Here is a 16,585-nt window from a genome sequence, read left to right on the forward strand (position 1 = left end):
CCTCAGGCCTGGTGCCGAGTAAACCGCCCCGTGATCAAAGAACCCAAAATTCTTGCGTTTGCACCAGCCTCTCAGCCACATGTTTAGGAGATGGGAAGGAGAATGTTTTCCAGCTAACAATACAAACAGCTTCTAACGTTTAAAAACTGCCTCAAACAGTTAAAATATTATCATTCTCTTGACCTAGCTATTACCACATTACAAAATTTTCATTTGAAACTAGAGATACATTACTCAGATCTAAATTGTTTCAACTACATTGCAATCACTTAGAATTGATTCAAAATTTATAAAAAAATCAGAGGATATTCAAAGATCAAACACAGAAAAGATTTTCAGTTAAGTTATTAGTATTTGTAATGCAGTCACTAGTTAACATATGGATCTTCAGCTCAAATGAGTCATTAATTTCACAGCAGAAATGCTGTTGATGCATCTTCCAGTCAAATACAATGTTAACTTGTTTCTTTGCCATTAGAGTGAGCAATTGAACATTTCACTCCTGACTGGTTCTTCGGCTTAAGAGTCATACTCTGAAATTGAAAAGCGCTTACTCTAGCAAAATACACTTCTAAATAGAATTAGAAAACATTTAATTTCATTAGTTTAAGGTACCCACATATAAGCCAGAAGCAAAAAAAACAACAGGAAAAAAAACTGCCTTGGGGGCAGGAAGGAGCTTGTGGCTGAAATGTAACAAACAACATGCATCTTACCAAGATACTCAAGTAAAACCCTCATTGAAAGGAACTACACCTATTACTTCCCTAAATCCTTAACATTACTTTTACATTATAAAATTCAGGTACTCATAGCATCCGGTCTATAAACTGCTGTAAGCAACAATGAAATAAATGCTAATAATCTGCCTCATACAAGACAAATTTATCGTCAAAGTAATCCCAGTTTCTCACTACATTTCAGGGAAAGTATATTATCTTTGTCACCACTATAAACTTCCCTAATGCAGTACAATTAATTAATTCCAGGTTTAAAGATTAAAGCAGGTCTAAAAAATTTCTTAATCAAAATCGAAATAAATATTTGTTTTATGTGTCCTGAAGAATATTTGGAAAAGTTTCAAGTGATCACTAAGATAGCAAGGTAAAAGACAATACATACTTGTCCTGTATATCTGTAAATGTTAATCTTGTCTACACTAGCATATCCTGCTGAGAGGGTCCCAACAAGACACCAGGTAAAGATAGCAGATAAAAGGTGTAAGGGGGTGGAAGGGGAAGGAACGTGGGCAGGACATAGTACTAACTACACAGAAAGAAAGGAAACAGTAGTTTTCCCAAAAACAAAAGAGGGGTTTTTTTCCTCATATATGGCTAAACAAAGAATATAACAACTCACGAGTTCTCTAAACTCTCTAAGAAAAAGGAAAGATATTTACAACCAAAACAAACGTAAAATCAATCATGAGGGGGGCATATTTGCTCAAGGCTTTTTCCTTTAACAAAAAGTTGTTTACTAAATAGTAATAATCCCATGCAGAAGTTTAGAAAAGTCAAGTCGCTGACTAGGTAGAAAAACGTGGAACCTATCTGCAACTTGCCACACAACACCTCCAACAAAACTGGATACAAGGACACAAACTTCAAATGGAAGTAACTTTATAGGATTAAGGGATTAGGTTGTTTTTTTTTTTTTAAACAGAGCAAAGTGGAAATCGTTTGTTGGCACTAAGAAAGTCACCCTTCCAAAATGAATTTATGAAAAAATATTCTTTTCTGACAAGAAAAATAAATCAACTTGGAGGTTACAATAGCTTCATAACCTCCTACAGCACAGCCTGATAGAGAATATAAACCATACACCTAACCTATAAGGAGATATTCTTATTATAGGAAGACCAGAGCTTGAATTAAGCTCTCTTTACAATGAGTTTTCCCTAGATTGCTTACTAAAACAAATCAACTGAAGTAAGAAACATCGTCTTTATTATAATACTAATATAACAGAAACAATCAAATCCACATCCAATCAAACTAACTTGAAAGATTCCCCTTCACTCCCTTTTTATAAAACATAGATATGCACGTGACTTATTCTAGAAGGCTTCAGACATCAAAAGAAAGATTTGAAGGAAGGTATTAGAAGAAAGGTACTGGAACTCAGACAACTTAGTACACCCATCTAGGAGAGCACAAGCCAAAGAATATCATTCAGTAACAGCACGCCTTTCACTAGTGAAATTTAAGTATATTCCAATTTATAAGATATAAGGGCTTACATCCAATTAAGCTTATAATTAAATCCCAAAAGAGACTTTAAATTTATCAAATAAAACTCAAACTAAAGTATTACTTACTTAGTACTTCACAGATAAGTACCTCAATATACTTCTCTCCAGAAGATAATTAGCACATTAATAATCTTTAGTCTCTAAAATATATTTTAAAAGTATCAACCTTTTCCACTATGATGAGGTCTCCAACTTGTATGTCTGAACTCTTAACTTGCACTTTACCTTAAAAGAAAAAAAAAAGAATATTAATGCCTGCCTAGGTTGATTACAAAGAGTCATAAAAATATAAATGCAAGTTGTACTTAAAGATATTGCTGTTTGGTGAAAATGTTACAATTAATACAAAATCTGTATTTGAAGAACACACTAATAAATAGATGTCACCTCTAAATAGATAATTAATTCTGAGGTTTTGAAAGTGCATAGTTTTCTAGGCAATTAGCTATTATAATAGTCTTGGAGAGATATTGCAGTGTGATAAACAATATCAATAATTGAGTTACAAACTGGAAAAAAATGATGATTTCATGCCACCTACTATGCACCCCCTATGACATGTCAAAAGTGACTAGGCTTAGTTACAAAGCATCTTACAAATAAGTTGTTGGTCAAAGTCCAGTTATCAACAGGTAGCTTTACTCAGTCACAGACGCCACTGGTAATTGGCACCACCTGAACCTTGTTGGCAATCACAGTAGAAAAGAGGTAAATTGTAAGCCAGAAAAAATGCCTGAATACTTCATCTTAGGAAATTAAAATAAAATCTGAGATTGAGATTTTTCACTTGCTGGAGCTACCCATTCAGTAACTGCTGTGAACAACTCATTCAAGAACAGACAGCACACATCAATTTTAATTCTCTATTTTCTGTATGGATGTTTATATCTTTTATGACAGTTAAATTTTAATATTATTATCTGAAAGACTGAGGAGAGGTTAAGCTACTGCCCAAAATGCATCACTGTTGATCTCAATAGAATTAAGAATTTCTAGTCACAGGTTCTTGCCACAGCTTCAGGAAGCGCTGCTTCCCTGAGCTAAAAAACAGCAAAACTAAAGAAAAAGAAAATCACCCCATAGACAAACTACAAGTCATCCTCTTCCAAGATATACAAGAAGTGGTAAATTCAGATCTGTCAACTCGGGCTATAAACATATATATATTTATACAAATGTTTTCTATGTGTATATATACACACATACAGCCTGAAACGTACATCCATATGAAATCTTTTCCCATAAGTAGTAGGTATCTTATTAGCATGTCAAAACACAGTCTTAAGAAATTAAATCAAACTGAATGAATTACAGAAAAGATGACCCACAGAAGCACAGCAGAAGCAGCAACCAGTAGTAAGTAGTATTATGAAATGCAGTTTCATGTACACTCTATCATTTCTCATTTATAAGATGGATAAATGAAACTAAGGTCCCAAATTCTCATTGTAACTCAATGAAGAAAAATCTGGCAGTTACTTTCACAAATTTCCTACCTTTTACGACCTTTGACTAAATGTATCTTATGATTAAAGAGAAAATAAAGTCACATTTAATGCAAAAATAGCAGTTTCATTTTACTTAATGAATTTATTCCTATAATTGATGTAATTTTTAGTATGTTTTCCACATTAGCAATTCCAAGACAAAGAAACAATGTAAGTGGAAATCAGAACTACTGTTTTGGCGTGTCTGCATAGCTATTTTGAAAAGCCAGTCTTTGTTACTGATAATCCTTTAAAACAATCCAATTTTTTTAGTTGCCAAACACATCCTTGCCTCCCACTCTTTAATATATAACCAATCGCATCTTCAGTCTGAATCCCAGTCTCATCATACCCAACTGTGAGGGTGAAGGGAATAGCAGAACTGCTGATTATAAAAGCAGTAGCAAGAAACATGAGTATTCTACAGCAGGGATGGGAATCAGGTTAGTATCAATCTAACAAGTCAAATCAACATATTTAGACTGCTTAACTGTAAATAGAATTCACAGGTTTGTACTAAGTCCCAAGTTTTGACTAGAGGTGAACAGTATACATCTGAACAAATGATAACACTTAATTTGCTTTCTGTTATCTTTTCCAAAAGCGCAGCATTTCCTATTTTGCTTTCAATTTATCTCCCAGGAATTTCCTAACAGACACAAAAATCCAAGTACTTAAGCTGTGTTGCATCTCAGAACTATGCCACCTACACAGTCACACGACTAAAGCTATTCAGCAATATTAACCAAATGAAACTAACAGCAATTTTATCAGATTGAACAACTGAAATCTCCAGTCATGTTCTAACAGCATTTAAGTAAAGACCAAAAAAGCCTTTCAGAAATTTCATTTGTGGCACTCTAAGGCAGACAAAAAGACTCCAAGCACAAGGTATACCAGCAGAAACCTAGACATCATCTTTGCTTGTACTCAGCCTAGTAACTCAGGGAATTTCACATTACAAATAGAAAAGTTTCCTTATTAGATCGTTTTCTAGGTGACTAACACTTTTGGAATACCTTCTTTATCATACACATATATCTTGTTGGAAGTCTGTTTTTAAATATGGAAGCCTATGACATGAGAAAACTATTTATACAATGAATCTGAATGACAGGACATATTCCACTACAAAACTAAATGGTTAAGTTCTGTTTTTTTCTTTTTTTAAGTTAGCCTTAGATTTTGAAAACTTGGCAAATAATGCTTTCCTTCAGATCAGCAAAAAGGAGAATCATGAGATAACATTTAAGACAATATTAATACAAATTAGTAAAGATGCATTTAGAGAAAAAACTCACCATGTTACTTGCTTCATAAACTATTTTTGCTAACTATTTTTTCACTAGAAACATCTCAGTAGCAAAACACTCTTCATCACCTGTGTAATTAGTAATGAAGTCCAAAGCCATCAGAAGTGGCTGCACATCCAGACTTTACAGTCCACCAAGGTGCAAGGCTTTTGGCTAAAGCTACAAACAGAATTATGCAGAACTGGAATACTGAAACACACCTGTAGTAATTCATTATTCTTTCAAGATTTTTTCAAGTCTTTTGAAAAGCACTGAAATTATTTGAAAAAAAACTAATAAGCTTCTCACATGCACTAAGTATTTCACATAATTTAAGAAATGAAGTAAACAAAACAAGCTATTATGTGTACTAGAAAGGATTTTATTAATGGGTGTCTCTTTGAGCAGAAAAACTCCTGAAAAAACGGGAGAGAACTTCTGAATTTTCACGTTCTGAGAAAACATGAAAATAATTTCAAATTGCTCACCTTACACATTGTACCTTGAGCACTGTCTGAAAAGAATGCTTTTGGAACTAGTAACAGAGATTGTTTCTAACCAGTAAATAGCAAGCTCTGGAAAACAGTCAAGTTTAAACCACGTCAAAATTTTACCTAGTATATATTAGCTTTAGCAGTCAACATAATTAGAGTTCACACCATATAATGGGGAACTGAAAGAAAGACTTCATTAAGTCACAGTGATGATGATTTCTCAGTGCAAATGGTGTCCTCAAGTCCTCCTTTCAAATTCCATCTTATGTAGCAAACTGAGATCAGTCTTAAATCTAATTTAAAATTCCAGAGAAGCTTCATAGCTGATATTACCTCTCTTCCAGCTTCTTTCTGAAATTCTTTTATATATACTAAGTTCCAAGTTTTCTTGCTATTGCTAACAGCTTCCCTGATCAACCAGATTAAATTGATACAATGTTTAAAAATGTGTTCCAAATGGTCTAAATACCAGGAACAATCTGTAGGTTTGAAACACTGCAAGTAGTAATGACCTAACATTCCTCTAGATTGAGAAATAGCTGCTCTTTTAAATGCAGTGGCTTTTTAAGAAGCACCAGAAATGACCTGTACTTGAAGAGCTGAAGTTCTATTATAAGAAGTTTCAATACAGTTTTTAGTTAACTGCAGTATTACAGTAATTATCAGGGCATTCTGATAAAAATCTGTTTTTAAAGTTGCAGATAACTCAGGTATAAATGACTCAAAACTGAACGCTTCTTAACAGAGAACATTTTGAAATTAAAAAAAAGTCAACTGTGATAAAAACTCAGTAATGTAGCATTTTAGGAGCACAGTATAAACAGAAGTTCAAAAGTGAAAGAAATTAATCATGTTACTCTAGCTCCCTAAAAGACTTCTCAATTCTCACATTTTACAGGAAGCATACTAGCTTTCACACTTTGTTTTCTCCTTATGTATAGCAATTACTCATGTTATAAAAAAGCTGACTTGCTGATATGAACAAATACTAATTCAAGATCTTGTATTACTTAAAAAGACGTTACTTCTTACACTAGCAACACGCAGCTCAAGAAACCCTTTATTTTTAAATGTCTGGGGAGTACCTCAGGCCCAAAATGACTCAGTAGAAAGTCAAGACCACTGAGTAGTCAAAGAATTCCTGGTTTTAATGTACTGCAATGCCATGTAACAATATTTTAACTCATCAATCAGCCTACATGTACTACCTTAATACAAGTAATTAACTATAATTCAAGTAACAGTAGTTTATCTACCTACAGAAATATTTCCCTAAAGTAAACAATTAGAAGTGATTATGAAAGGTAAAATGAAAATAGCAGAACTAAACAAAGGGTAGTACTGAACACTGCTAACTTATTTTTCCTACTGACCCAATCATTTGAGCAAGGCAACTTGCTCAACTTCTCTATGCCAACTTCTCCGTTTTTGAGATGGAAAAATATCTATTTCAAAGAAAAGACTATAAAATCTACAAAAGTCATAAAATCATTGGGGGGGAAAAAAGGATGCTACAGAGTATGAAGTATAGTTCCACTCCGAAAAGCAACCCTGAAGAGAGGCATTGATTTTCAGGCTTTTAATTAAATCAGTATCAAGTTTGTTCATTCACAAGTAACAAAGCCTTCTTTCTCTAAACCATTAGCCTGTAGCTTAGAAAAGTGTCTGATTTTTTTTTTTTTTTACTCACTTAGAGAGTACCACTACCACCAATTAAAAAAAAAGTAGTTATATTGAAAATTACTTATAAAAATAGTTATGAGATGTAGTACTTGTCTTTATGAATTTGCACAGATAAGTTCCTAAATCCTCAAAGTCTGTAAAAAAAAATTACTTAAAAAATTAATCTAAACTTATCAAAGCAGGAAGTTTGTGTTGTGGTTTTTTTTTTTGCCTGAAAACAACACACTTGGTTACAGAATGAACTGTTATAATAAATCCTATTATTATAAAAGAGTTGCAAAAAATTCTTTCATTTCTTATTTTATATATACATTAGAGATTATTTTTTCATAAAGCTTAATTCTGAGCGGGGCTATAACAATGCTTTCATTATTAAAAATGGCTACACCTCAAAATATTCATAGCTCAGCTATCACACCATAGACAACATGTGATTCAAAGTTTACTGCAATCAAAGATCTTGGATCTTCTTTCTAATACCATCGTCTTAAAAAAAAAAGTAGAAAGAAAAAACAGAGAGAACATAAACCAAGTATGAAATCATGATAACACTGACACCAAAATCTGAAAGTTGAAATACACTTACACATTTGTAGGTAAAATTTCACTATCCTTGTTTTTTAAGAAAAAGCATTTTTAAAAACTTCTGTTTTGAAGAAGTTACTGCTCTCTGTGCATCAGTTCCCGATATAATTGCTTGACTTCACCCATATTATATTATTTCAAAACCTATATTCCATGCCTAGAAAATATCAGTGTCAAGGCAACCAAATCAAGTTTTAATTTGAGAAGTTACTTATTTCTAAGAGAAGCTACAAAGAAAAATTTCTCAAATACACGTATCTAAAAAACATAATACAACCTGGGAATATGGTGGAATCAGGATTCCCAAACTTCTATTTAAGTGCTCCTTAAATGCCCAGCAATCTACCTTCAAATATCCACAATATTTGAAAAAATGTTGAGGATTTCCCGTACTTGTTTTGAAAGCTAGAGAGAAAATTGAAGTGATAGGCACAAAAAGCACCATAGTAAGCTCTTAAAATTACAAATGTCAGTCCTGACTCTGATATCACACTGATAATTATAATCTATAGACTCCAGACCTAAGGATTTCACATCAATACCACCACTGTTGAATAGGATAGGATATATAAGCTATTTCAAAGTGTGTTCAGTATCAAGTCATAACAGGTTTAAAAAACTAGAACCAACTAGCAGGTTAAATTACAGCTTTAAAGAGAAACTGTAAGAGCCTATTTCCTTACAGATTGTATTAAATGCAGTAAAAATCTGGAGGCCACCAAGGCAACTATCTGAGTTAAATAAATAGCCAGACTATTTGCAAGTTTCCACGGTGGTATCTCTAAATGTTGATAAAGCTATTGCAGGTTGACAAGGAAGGGAAGAACAATAGTTGCCATGTTGCTCCCTGCTGTATGCAAATTCCAGAAAAGAATGCTAATTTCCACACTGGTTACTATTGCTCACAGCTGTAGGTTACATCATCATTAATGTGATGATTCACCATTTACTTACCTTTCAATTACTATTTAAAATGGTGTTTACATGGCAAGATTTGGGTAGCAGAAGGGGGCCACATGGGTAGCCTCTGTGAGAAGAGACCAGGGGCTGCCTCATGCCAAGCACAGGCAGTTCTAGCCAGCTCCAAAAGGGACCCATCACTGGTCGAAGCTGAGCCAGTGAGTGGTATTTCCTGTACCTCTGTGGTAGCATATTTAAGGAAAGATTAAAAAAAAAAGTGTCATGAAGCAGCTGTGTGAAGAGTCAAAACTGTGAGACACTGCTCTGCAGATACCAAGTGCAGAAGGACAGGAGGTGCTCCAGGCATGGAACAGAAGTTTGCCTGCAGCCCAGGATAGGCCCCTGTCTCTCCGTATGCCCATGGGGCACCATGCAAAGAAGATTTCCACGTGCAGCCCACAGAAGACAAGTCACAGCAGCATGTCAGTATGATCTGAAGGAAGTCACAGCATATGGAGAAGAGCACTTCCTGAAACAGGCTGCCTGGCAGGAAATTCTGGCCTGTGGTTAACACACTGAAGCAGTTTGTTCCTCTAGGACTACACTCCATGGAAATGACCCATGATGGAGTAGTTCTTGAATTGCAGTCCATGGGAAGACCACACTGTATCAGCTCCTGAAGGACTGTACCCCATGGGAGGGACCTCACCCTGGAGCAGGGGAAGAGAGTGGAGGAAGAAGCAACCAAGACAAACCATTATGGACTGAGAGCTGAGTCAGGGAAGAAAGTGAGTGGGAGAAAGACGGTTTTCATTTGTTTTTGTTTCTCACTATTCTACTTCATTATTAATAGGCAATAAATTATTCTTTAACAAATGGAGTATGTTTTGCCTCTGATGATAAGTGTTGAGCAACCTCCATGTTCTTATCTCAGGGTTTTTGCTTTTTCAATATTTTCTCCCCCTGTTCTGCTGTGGAAGGAGAATGAGAGCAGCCATGGGCACCCAGCAACCAGACAAGGTTAACATACCACAAAAGAGTAAGATTCTAGAAAAAACTTACGTTACATTATCAGATTTACACTGACTTTTTGGGAGGAAAATTATCCTGAGCTACTTCAAGAGTTTCTTTCATATTAAGATTCCCACATCTGGCAAAATTACTCTTTCCACAGACTATCAAAATATATTCACCAAGATACACTAAAAAGTGCAGTGAAACATATGCTGGGAAAGTGTGAACAGATTTACTCTTGGCACAATATACACTATTACATTCTAACTGCTTGAGAAATACCCTTACATTACTTACCATCTTCATGCTTTAGAACTATTAAGGATTTTCCCTGGCATGAAAAGATTAAAAGAGACTTCCTAGAGTATTGTAGGAAAATGACCTTCCAAGGTAACAGCTATTTCATTTTGTTTTGTAATGTTATTCACTACTTTGACTTGATAAAAGGCTATTCATTATTTTGACACTTTTCCATGTGACACCTAGTTCTGAACCTAAATGCTAAAATATGCTAAGCAGCATAGAAGTAGATAAATATTTTTTCTGTTATGTCCATATTTAATATTTACAGTAACCTACAGAATTGTCACTTCATTCTTGAAGTGCTACATTTCTTCAAAAAATCTCTGTAAAAAAAATCAAAGACTTTGAGTCCAAAAGAAGTGATAGTCATGCTTCCCCAAGGCCTTTGTCACAGTCCCCCTCGGCCTTTGTCACAGTCCCCCACAATATCCTTCTCTCTAAACAGGAAGGATATGGATTTGATGGGTGGAACATTCAATGGGCAATGAACTGGTTATGAGATCATAGCCAGACTGGTGGTCAATGGCTCAGTGTCCAGGAGAAGATTAGTGATGAGTGGTGTCACTTAGGAGACGGTACTGGGGCCAATGCTCTTCAGTATCTTCATCTATGACACTGACAGTGGGATAAAGTCGTCCACAAACTTGAAGGTGCACACCGAACTGTGTGGTGCGGTCAACATGCCTGAGGAATGGGATGCAATTCAGAGATACCTAGATAGGCTTGAGAAGTGGCCCAGGTGAATTTCATGAGGTTCAGCAAATCCAAGCACAGGTCTTGCACATGGGGTTTGGCAACCCCCACTACCATTACAAGCTGGGAGACATAAGGACTGAACACAGCTCTGCTGTAAAGAACTTGGGGGTACCGGTGGATGGCAAGCTCGACATGAACCAGCCACATGACCTCACAGCCCAGAAAGCCAACCATATCCTGGGCTGCATCAAAAGAAGTGTACCGAGCAGATCAAGGAAGTGCTCCTGCCCCTCTGCTCTGCGCTAGTGAGACCCTACCTACAGTTCTGTGTCCAGGTCCAGTGTCACAGAATCACAGAACTGTTTGGGTTGGAAGGGACCTTTAAGATCATCTAGTTCCAACCCCTCTGCTATATGCAGGGACACCTCCACAGGTTGCTCAAAGCCCCATCCAGCCTGGCTTTGAATGTTTCCAGAGAGGAGGCATTCACAGCCTCACTGGAAAACCCGTTCCAGTGTCTCACCACCTTCACAGTAAAGAATTTCTTCCTAATACCTAGTCTAAATCTACCCTCTTCCAATTCAAAGTCATTTCCCTTTGTCCTGTCACTACCTGCCCTTTTAAGAAGTCCCTTCCCAGCTTTCCTGCAGGCCCCCTTCAGGTACTGGAAGGCCGCTATAACGTCTCCCCAGAGCCTTCTCTTCTCAAGGCTGAAAAGCCCCAACTCTTTCAGCCTGTCCTCACAGGAGAGGTGCTGCAGCTTTCTGTCATCTTCGCAGCACTCCACTGGACCTGCTCCAACAAACCCATGTCCTTCTTGTAACAGGGGCTCCAGAACTGGATGCAATACTCCAGGAGGGGTCTCACAAGAGCAGAATGAGGGGTATAATCACCTCCCTTGACCTGCTGCTCACACGTCTCTTGATGTAACCCAGGATGTAGATGGCCTTCTGGGTCCCAACACTGATCCCTGAGGGATGCCACTTGCCACCTGTCTCCACTTGGACACTGAGTCACTGACTGCAACTTTCCAAGTGTGACTATCCAGCCGATTCCTTATCCAGCAAGTGGTCCATCCATCACACCCATTTTTCTCCAATGTGTCCTCAGTATAGGAGGGACATGGACCTACTGCAGAGTGTCCAGAGGAAGGCCACAAAAGTGACCCAAGGAAGGGAACACCCTTCCTATAAGGACAGGCTGAGAGAACTGAGGCTGTTCAAGATGGAAAAGACAGAACTCCTCGAAGACCTGACAGTGGCCTTTCAGTATCTAAAGGGGAGTTGCAAGAAAGAAAGGGACAGACCCTTCTCTGTCCCCAGAGATTTAGTGTCAGGCTGGACAAGACTGTAAGCAACCCAATCTACATGTAGATGTCCTTATTCATCACAAGGCAGTTGGCCTAGACGGCCTTTTAAGGTCTAACTCAATTCTATTCAACAGCCTATTCCACTGTACAGGGTTGATATGACAAGCGCAGCACCTGACACCTCACTGAATGCCATACAGCCGGATGCAGCCCACCAATACATATCCCACTGTAGAGGGATTTATACCCTTAAGCAGACCAATACTCTGACCTAACTTAGTACCATCTGCAAATCTTCTGAGGGTGCACTTGAGCCCCTCATCAGCATTACTGATATTAAACAATATTATTCCCACAAGTGGCTGTGGGAACAGCCACTTGTGACCAGACAAAAGTTGTAACTGCGACTTCTCCTTTTATTAATTTCCAGAAAGAAAACTTCAGATGTTAAAGCATTCTGTTCCTATTATGTGTTCACATAACTTCAAATTATATGCAAAAACTGAAAAAAATATTTGATACATAAGCAGACTTTCAATACAACCTTTTCTTAAACACAAACGTACATACCAAGATTCAAAGTCTCAAAATTTTAATTAGATTGCATTTCTTAGTTACTGATTCCATATTTTGCAGAGCTGACAGTGCTACTGAGTTACAGTTCAGTATCACTTATCTGTGAATCAGACATTTTAGTTCTGCATCAGTTTCATTTTGAACAGTACAGTCTGAGTCTATTAGACATTTCTCTGAGATGAAAGTGAATGTTTGACAAAAAAAGATTAAACGTTAAGAATTTATACAAGTGGTTTTGCTAACCTCGTACTGTCAGCTTGCTATATAACTGTGAGTTCATTTCCTTGTCTCTCTTGTAACGTCGATACTCATCAACAGCTTCCCGTACCACTGTGACAGTCAAAACAAATCCCTGTTAAGAGATATAAAGATACAACTCAGAATATCAAAACTCTAGAACAGAAACACAAGCAGGAATACTACACAGATTAAGAACATGAACTTCGAATATTTACTTTCTTATTTACCAACATGTCACAAATACTGACAAATAACAAAGCTTTTTTTTTCCTGACAGATTAAGTACCTAAATATTTCTGCTGACTTTTTCACAGGATGGTGCCACTGCAGTTTCTTCTAGAAATGCAGAGTTTTACATGCAGTTAAGAATATAGAATCACACTGGGATAAACACAGGAGTTTCTTCTCTCCCTGTTTCTTCTCAGATACGGTTTCTGGCTTCTTGAACTCAAGTACTTAGTCTTTCTTCGTGAGTGAAAGAGAAATACCATTTTCCAGCAGTGAAGGGGTCTTATCATTACTCTCATACAAGTAAGATCACTAAAAGAGGTTTAGATATTCATAAATATTCCAACAGACAAGTCTTTAGACTATTTATGTAGCTTAAGAAATCCACCAATATTCCCCTTCTATACAGGAAACTTTAAACCACTAGACTACTTCCTAGCAGTTTGCCAGTCGTCCCCTACCCTCTTAGTAGAGAGAAATCAAGATGTAGATTTTTCCTAAAACAGTCTAGACTACATTTTTTCCTTTCAAGAGCAAGAGCTGTTTTGCAGTTCCAGCCCAACATCCCAAGGTTTAATGTGTTGCAAGCTTATGATTACACACTTCTTGTTTGTTCATGTTTGCACCAGCTACCATCAATCAAATTAGGAGGTAGAAGAAATTAGCTTTGTAAAACGTATACCTACTCATTCCTAGGGCACAACCAAATCCCCTTGTTATGCTAGTATTATTGAAGCCCAATTTTCAGATCTTAATTTAGCCCTTTAAATTAGCAGAAGGTTCAGACAGTCTTAGCTGAGAACTCCACTTTCAACCTTGAAAAATATGGCAGTACAAAACCAGTCAACTACATTCTGAATGGTCTGTGGATGTGATAGGACTGACATACTGCTCTACTTGTAAAAATGTTCTCTTGAATTTTTGTAACCTTGTCTATATTCACTTTCCTCAGACACTTTCATGACAAAACAAACTAAAACTAAAGTTATAGCTACTCTTCTGATTATTACTGAACTTTTCTCGGCAATTTCTACCAAAAAGGGGTACGACTAGCACAAGCTGAGATCATGTTGCCAGATAGGAAAACTGTAAATGATATTCAAAATATCCTTGAATAAGACCTACTGGTCTATATAGAACTGACCATTTATGTTAGATGATCTGCATGATAAAGTTTGGAGGATTGCTTGTTCTTTGATAGAAATGAGACAGGCTGTAATTCTAAGTAATTTTTTTATTTTTTATTTTCCTTACCATCCCACTTATGTACACACCTCTACTTAGCATTTCACAATGAAGAGATCAACTTCCAGACAAGGTTAACTTCTGTCTTGTCTTACTGGGTCAGCAAGACAGACCTTCGTAAATACTCTTCTACGACCTCCCACTGTTGAACAATTTTTCTGTCTTTGAATCGTTTATTTTGTTGCAGCAAAAGTTGTCCTGGAGATTCTTCACACCTCTATCTCCAGACAGCCTCTCCATTACCAGTACTTAAACGGACACATGTTGCAACAATCTAAACAATGAAATCAATCCAGAATATTTACTACATTGACTTGTTAAGAATGACCTTTACTAAAGCAGTCAGAATGTCACTGTTCTTGAATACCTCTGAGAATAAGCACCATAAAAAACTTTTTTTCTAAAATGAATTTGGAAAACAAAGTATTTGTTTTTCCTGATTCGTTTTTAAAGGGGGGGGGGGTTGGGGGGTGGGAAGAGAGAGAGGTTGGGAGGATGAAAGAGAGCTAATGGTCTTGACACAAATAAGAATTACAAATCACAAGAGAACAGTTGGCAGGCTACTAAAAGGGTCTCCCCTGAACAGAATACAATTTCCAAACCTGAGGACAACAGTCAGAGGCAACCCATTTGAACAGCTTCCCAAGAAAATACTGCAGAGGGCTCAATAATAGAAAGACATATTGAAAGGAAACCAGTGCAACTGGAAGTGCTATCGACTAGGAAAACCATGTTTAATGAATAACTTATTTCCAAGACACTTTTTCCTTCTGCTTTATCCTTGGCTTGAAAAAAAAAAAACAATCTTCATCCATTTTTATGAAAATATGTCATGATCAAAGTAGATAGAATTAATGGAAAAAATGTATGCTTTCAATTCTGATATAACCAGAAGAAAAACAAATGAAAAGAATTTAACCTTCCAAATAAGGTTCTCTATAAGCTAAAGGCCTGAGGTTTGTTTTTTTGAGATTTTTGTTTTGTTTTTCTCTAATCTCTATGGTGACTAGCTGCTAGAAAGAAACATTACGCATTCAGACTAGACATTTAACAAAAAGCATTATCAAACAACACCACCTGTAATATCCACTGCAATTTCAATTAAACATTTTTTTTAACTCTTTAAATATATTTACTCAATGTAGCTTATCAGATGCAAATTTATGAGATTTTTTTAATACATAAGCTTTTCAGCTAAAGTTTAAAGAACAAGTGTAGTTAATAGCATTTTTCTGTTTACCAGAGGAGCCCAGTACGTATACAGGTAGCCTATTTTTAAAGCTGGTACAAACTGCGAGCAGGACACGATGAGAAAATAGAGATTCAGGAAAAACTTGAACTGTTCATATAAAACCTAAAATGGAAAAAAAAACGTAAATAGATAAATATCATAATTTTCAAATCCATATACATATGATAATATATATAAAATTCACTTTATCATGACAGTAGATACTGTCATATTAACAGATGTAGTACTGTGAAAGTGTATATAGTATTCAGGATATTATATAGTGTGTTATACAGCATAATAATATTATTTTATTGTTATATAGCTATTTTTGTTGAGAAAATTTCTTTTTACCTCAATGACTCTTTTCAATCTGACAAAGCAATTTCCTGGATTTTTTATATTTTGAAAACATGTGAGCTTACAAATCTTTAAAAATATTTAACATGTATCAAGATCACAGTGCAAAAATTTTCTGCGGAATTTAAAATAAAACAAAAGCATCTTGCAATAATTCATGTCCACTCTGTTTATGAAGACAAGCAAGAGAAGTTTGAGTACTTTTTCCCTCCTTCAGTGCCAATATAAAAGCAGAGGTTTGTGAGTATCTCAACTTTCATTCTTTACATTGTTTTCACTTTTAACTACTAAGCATTTTCATCCTAAAAAATATAACATGAAAACTTCTTTTGTTAAACATCAATACTTACATTCTGTATTACCCAACTCAATGTTATTTTTCCCTTAAAATGGTTACACCTCAGCTTTAGAATAATCATTAGCACCAAATGAACAGAAACTATTTACAGAAGTATTATTTTAGTCTGTCATTTTAACTTTTACAGACAGAGTAACAAAACTGAGTAGGATAAGTCATATTGCTCTGCATCAGTGTGAGAATACCCTAAAACTTCAATCCAACTTCAAGCAGCACACACAGAAAAGAGTATATACACACACACACGCCAAATCCTTGTTACTTTTGTTCACTGCATTCCCTCACAACACTGAAGCTTCTCTTCTTGTAGATACTGAAGACCCACATATAATA

At 36.0% G+C, this 16,585-nt stretch overlaps 1 protein-coding gene across 2 annotated transcripts in view; it reads right to left on the bottom strand.

The window, feature by feature from the left end:
- Positions 1-16,585, bottom strand: part of ATP9B (ATPase phospholipid transporting 9B (putative)) — a 167,117-nt gene that overhangs the window by 125,774 nt on the left and 24,758 nt on the right. For both annotated transcript variants that reach the window (XM_021385725.1, XM_021385724.1), the window contains exons 4-6: positions 15,544-15,657; positions 12,834-12,942; positions 2,418-2,476 (exon numbers count right to left, since the gene is read on the bottom strand). In XM_021385725.1, the coding sequence (XP_021241400.1) occupies positions 2,418-2,476; positions 12,834-12,942; positions 15,544-15,657 (282 nt within the window). The remainder of the gene's footprint in view (positions 1-2,417; positions 2,477-12,833; positions 12,943-15,543; positions 15,658-16,585) is intronic.

This window comes from Numida meleagris, chromosome 2 (assembly GCF_002078875.1).
Source record: "Numida meleagris isolate 19003 breed g44 Domestic line chromosome 2, NumMel1.0, whole genome shotgun sequence".
Lineage (NCBI taxonomy): Eukaryota > Metazoa > Chordata > Aves > Galliformes > Numididae > Numida > Numida meleagris.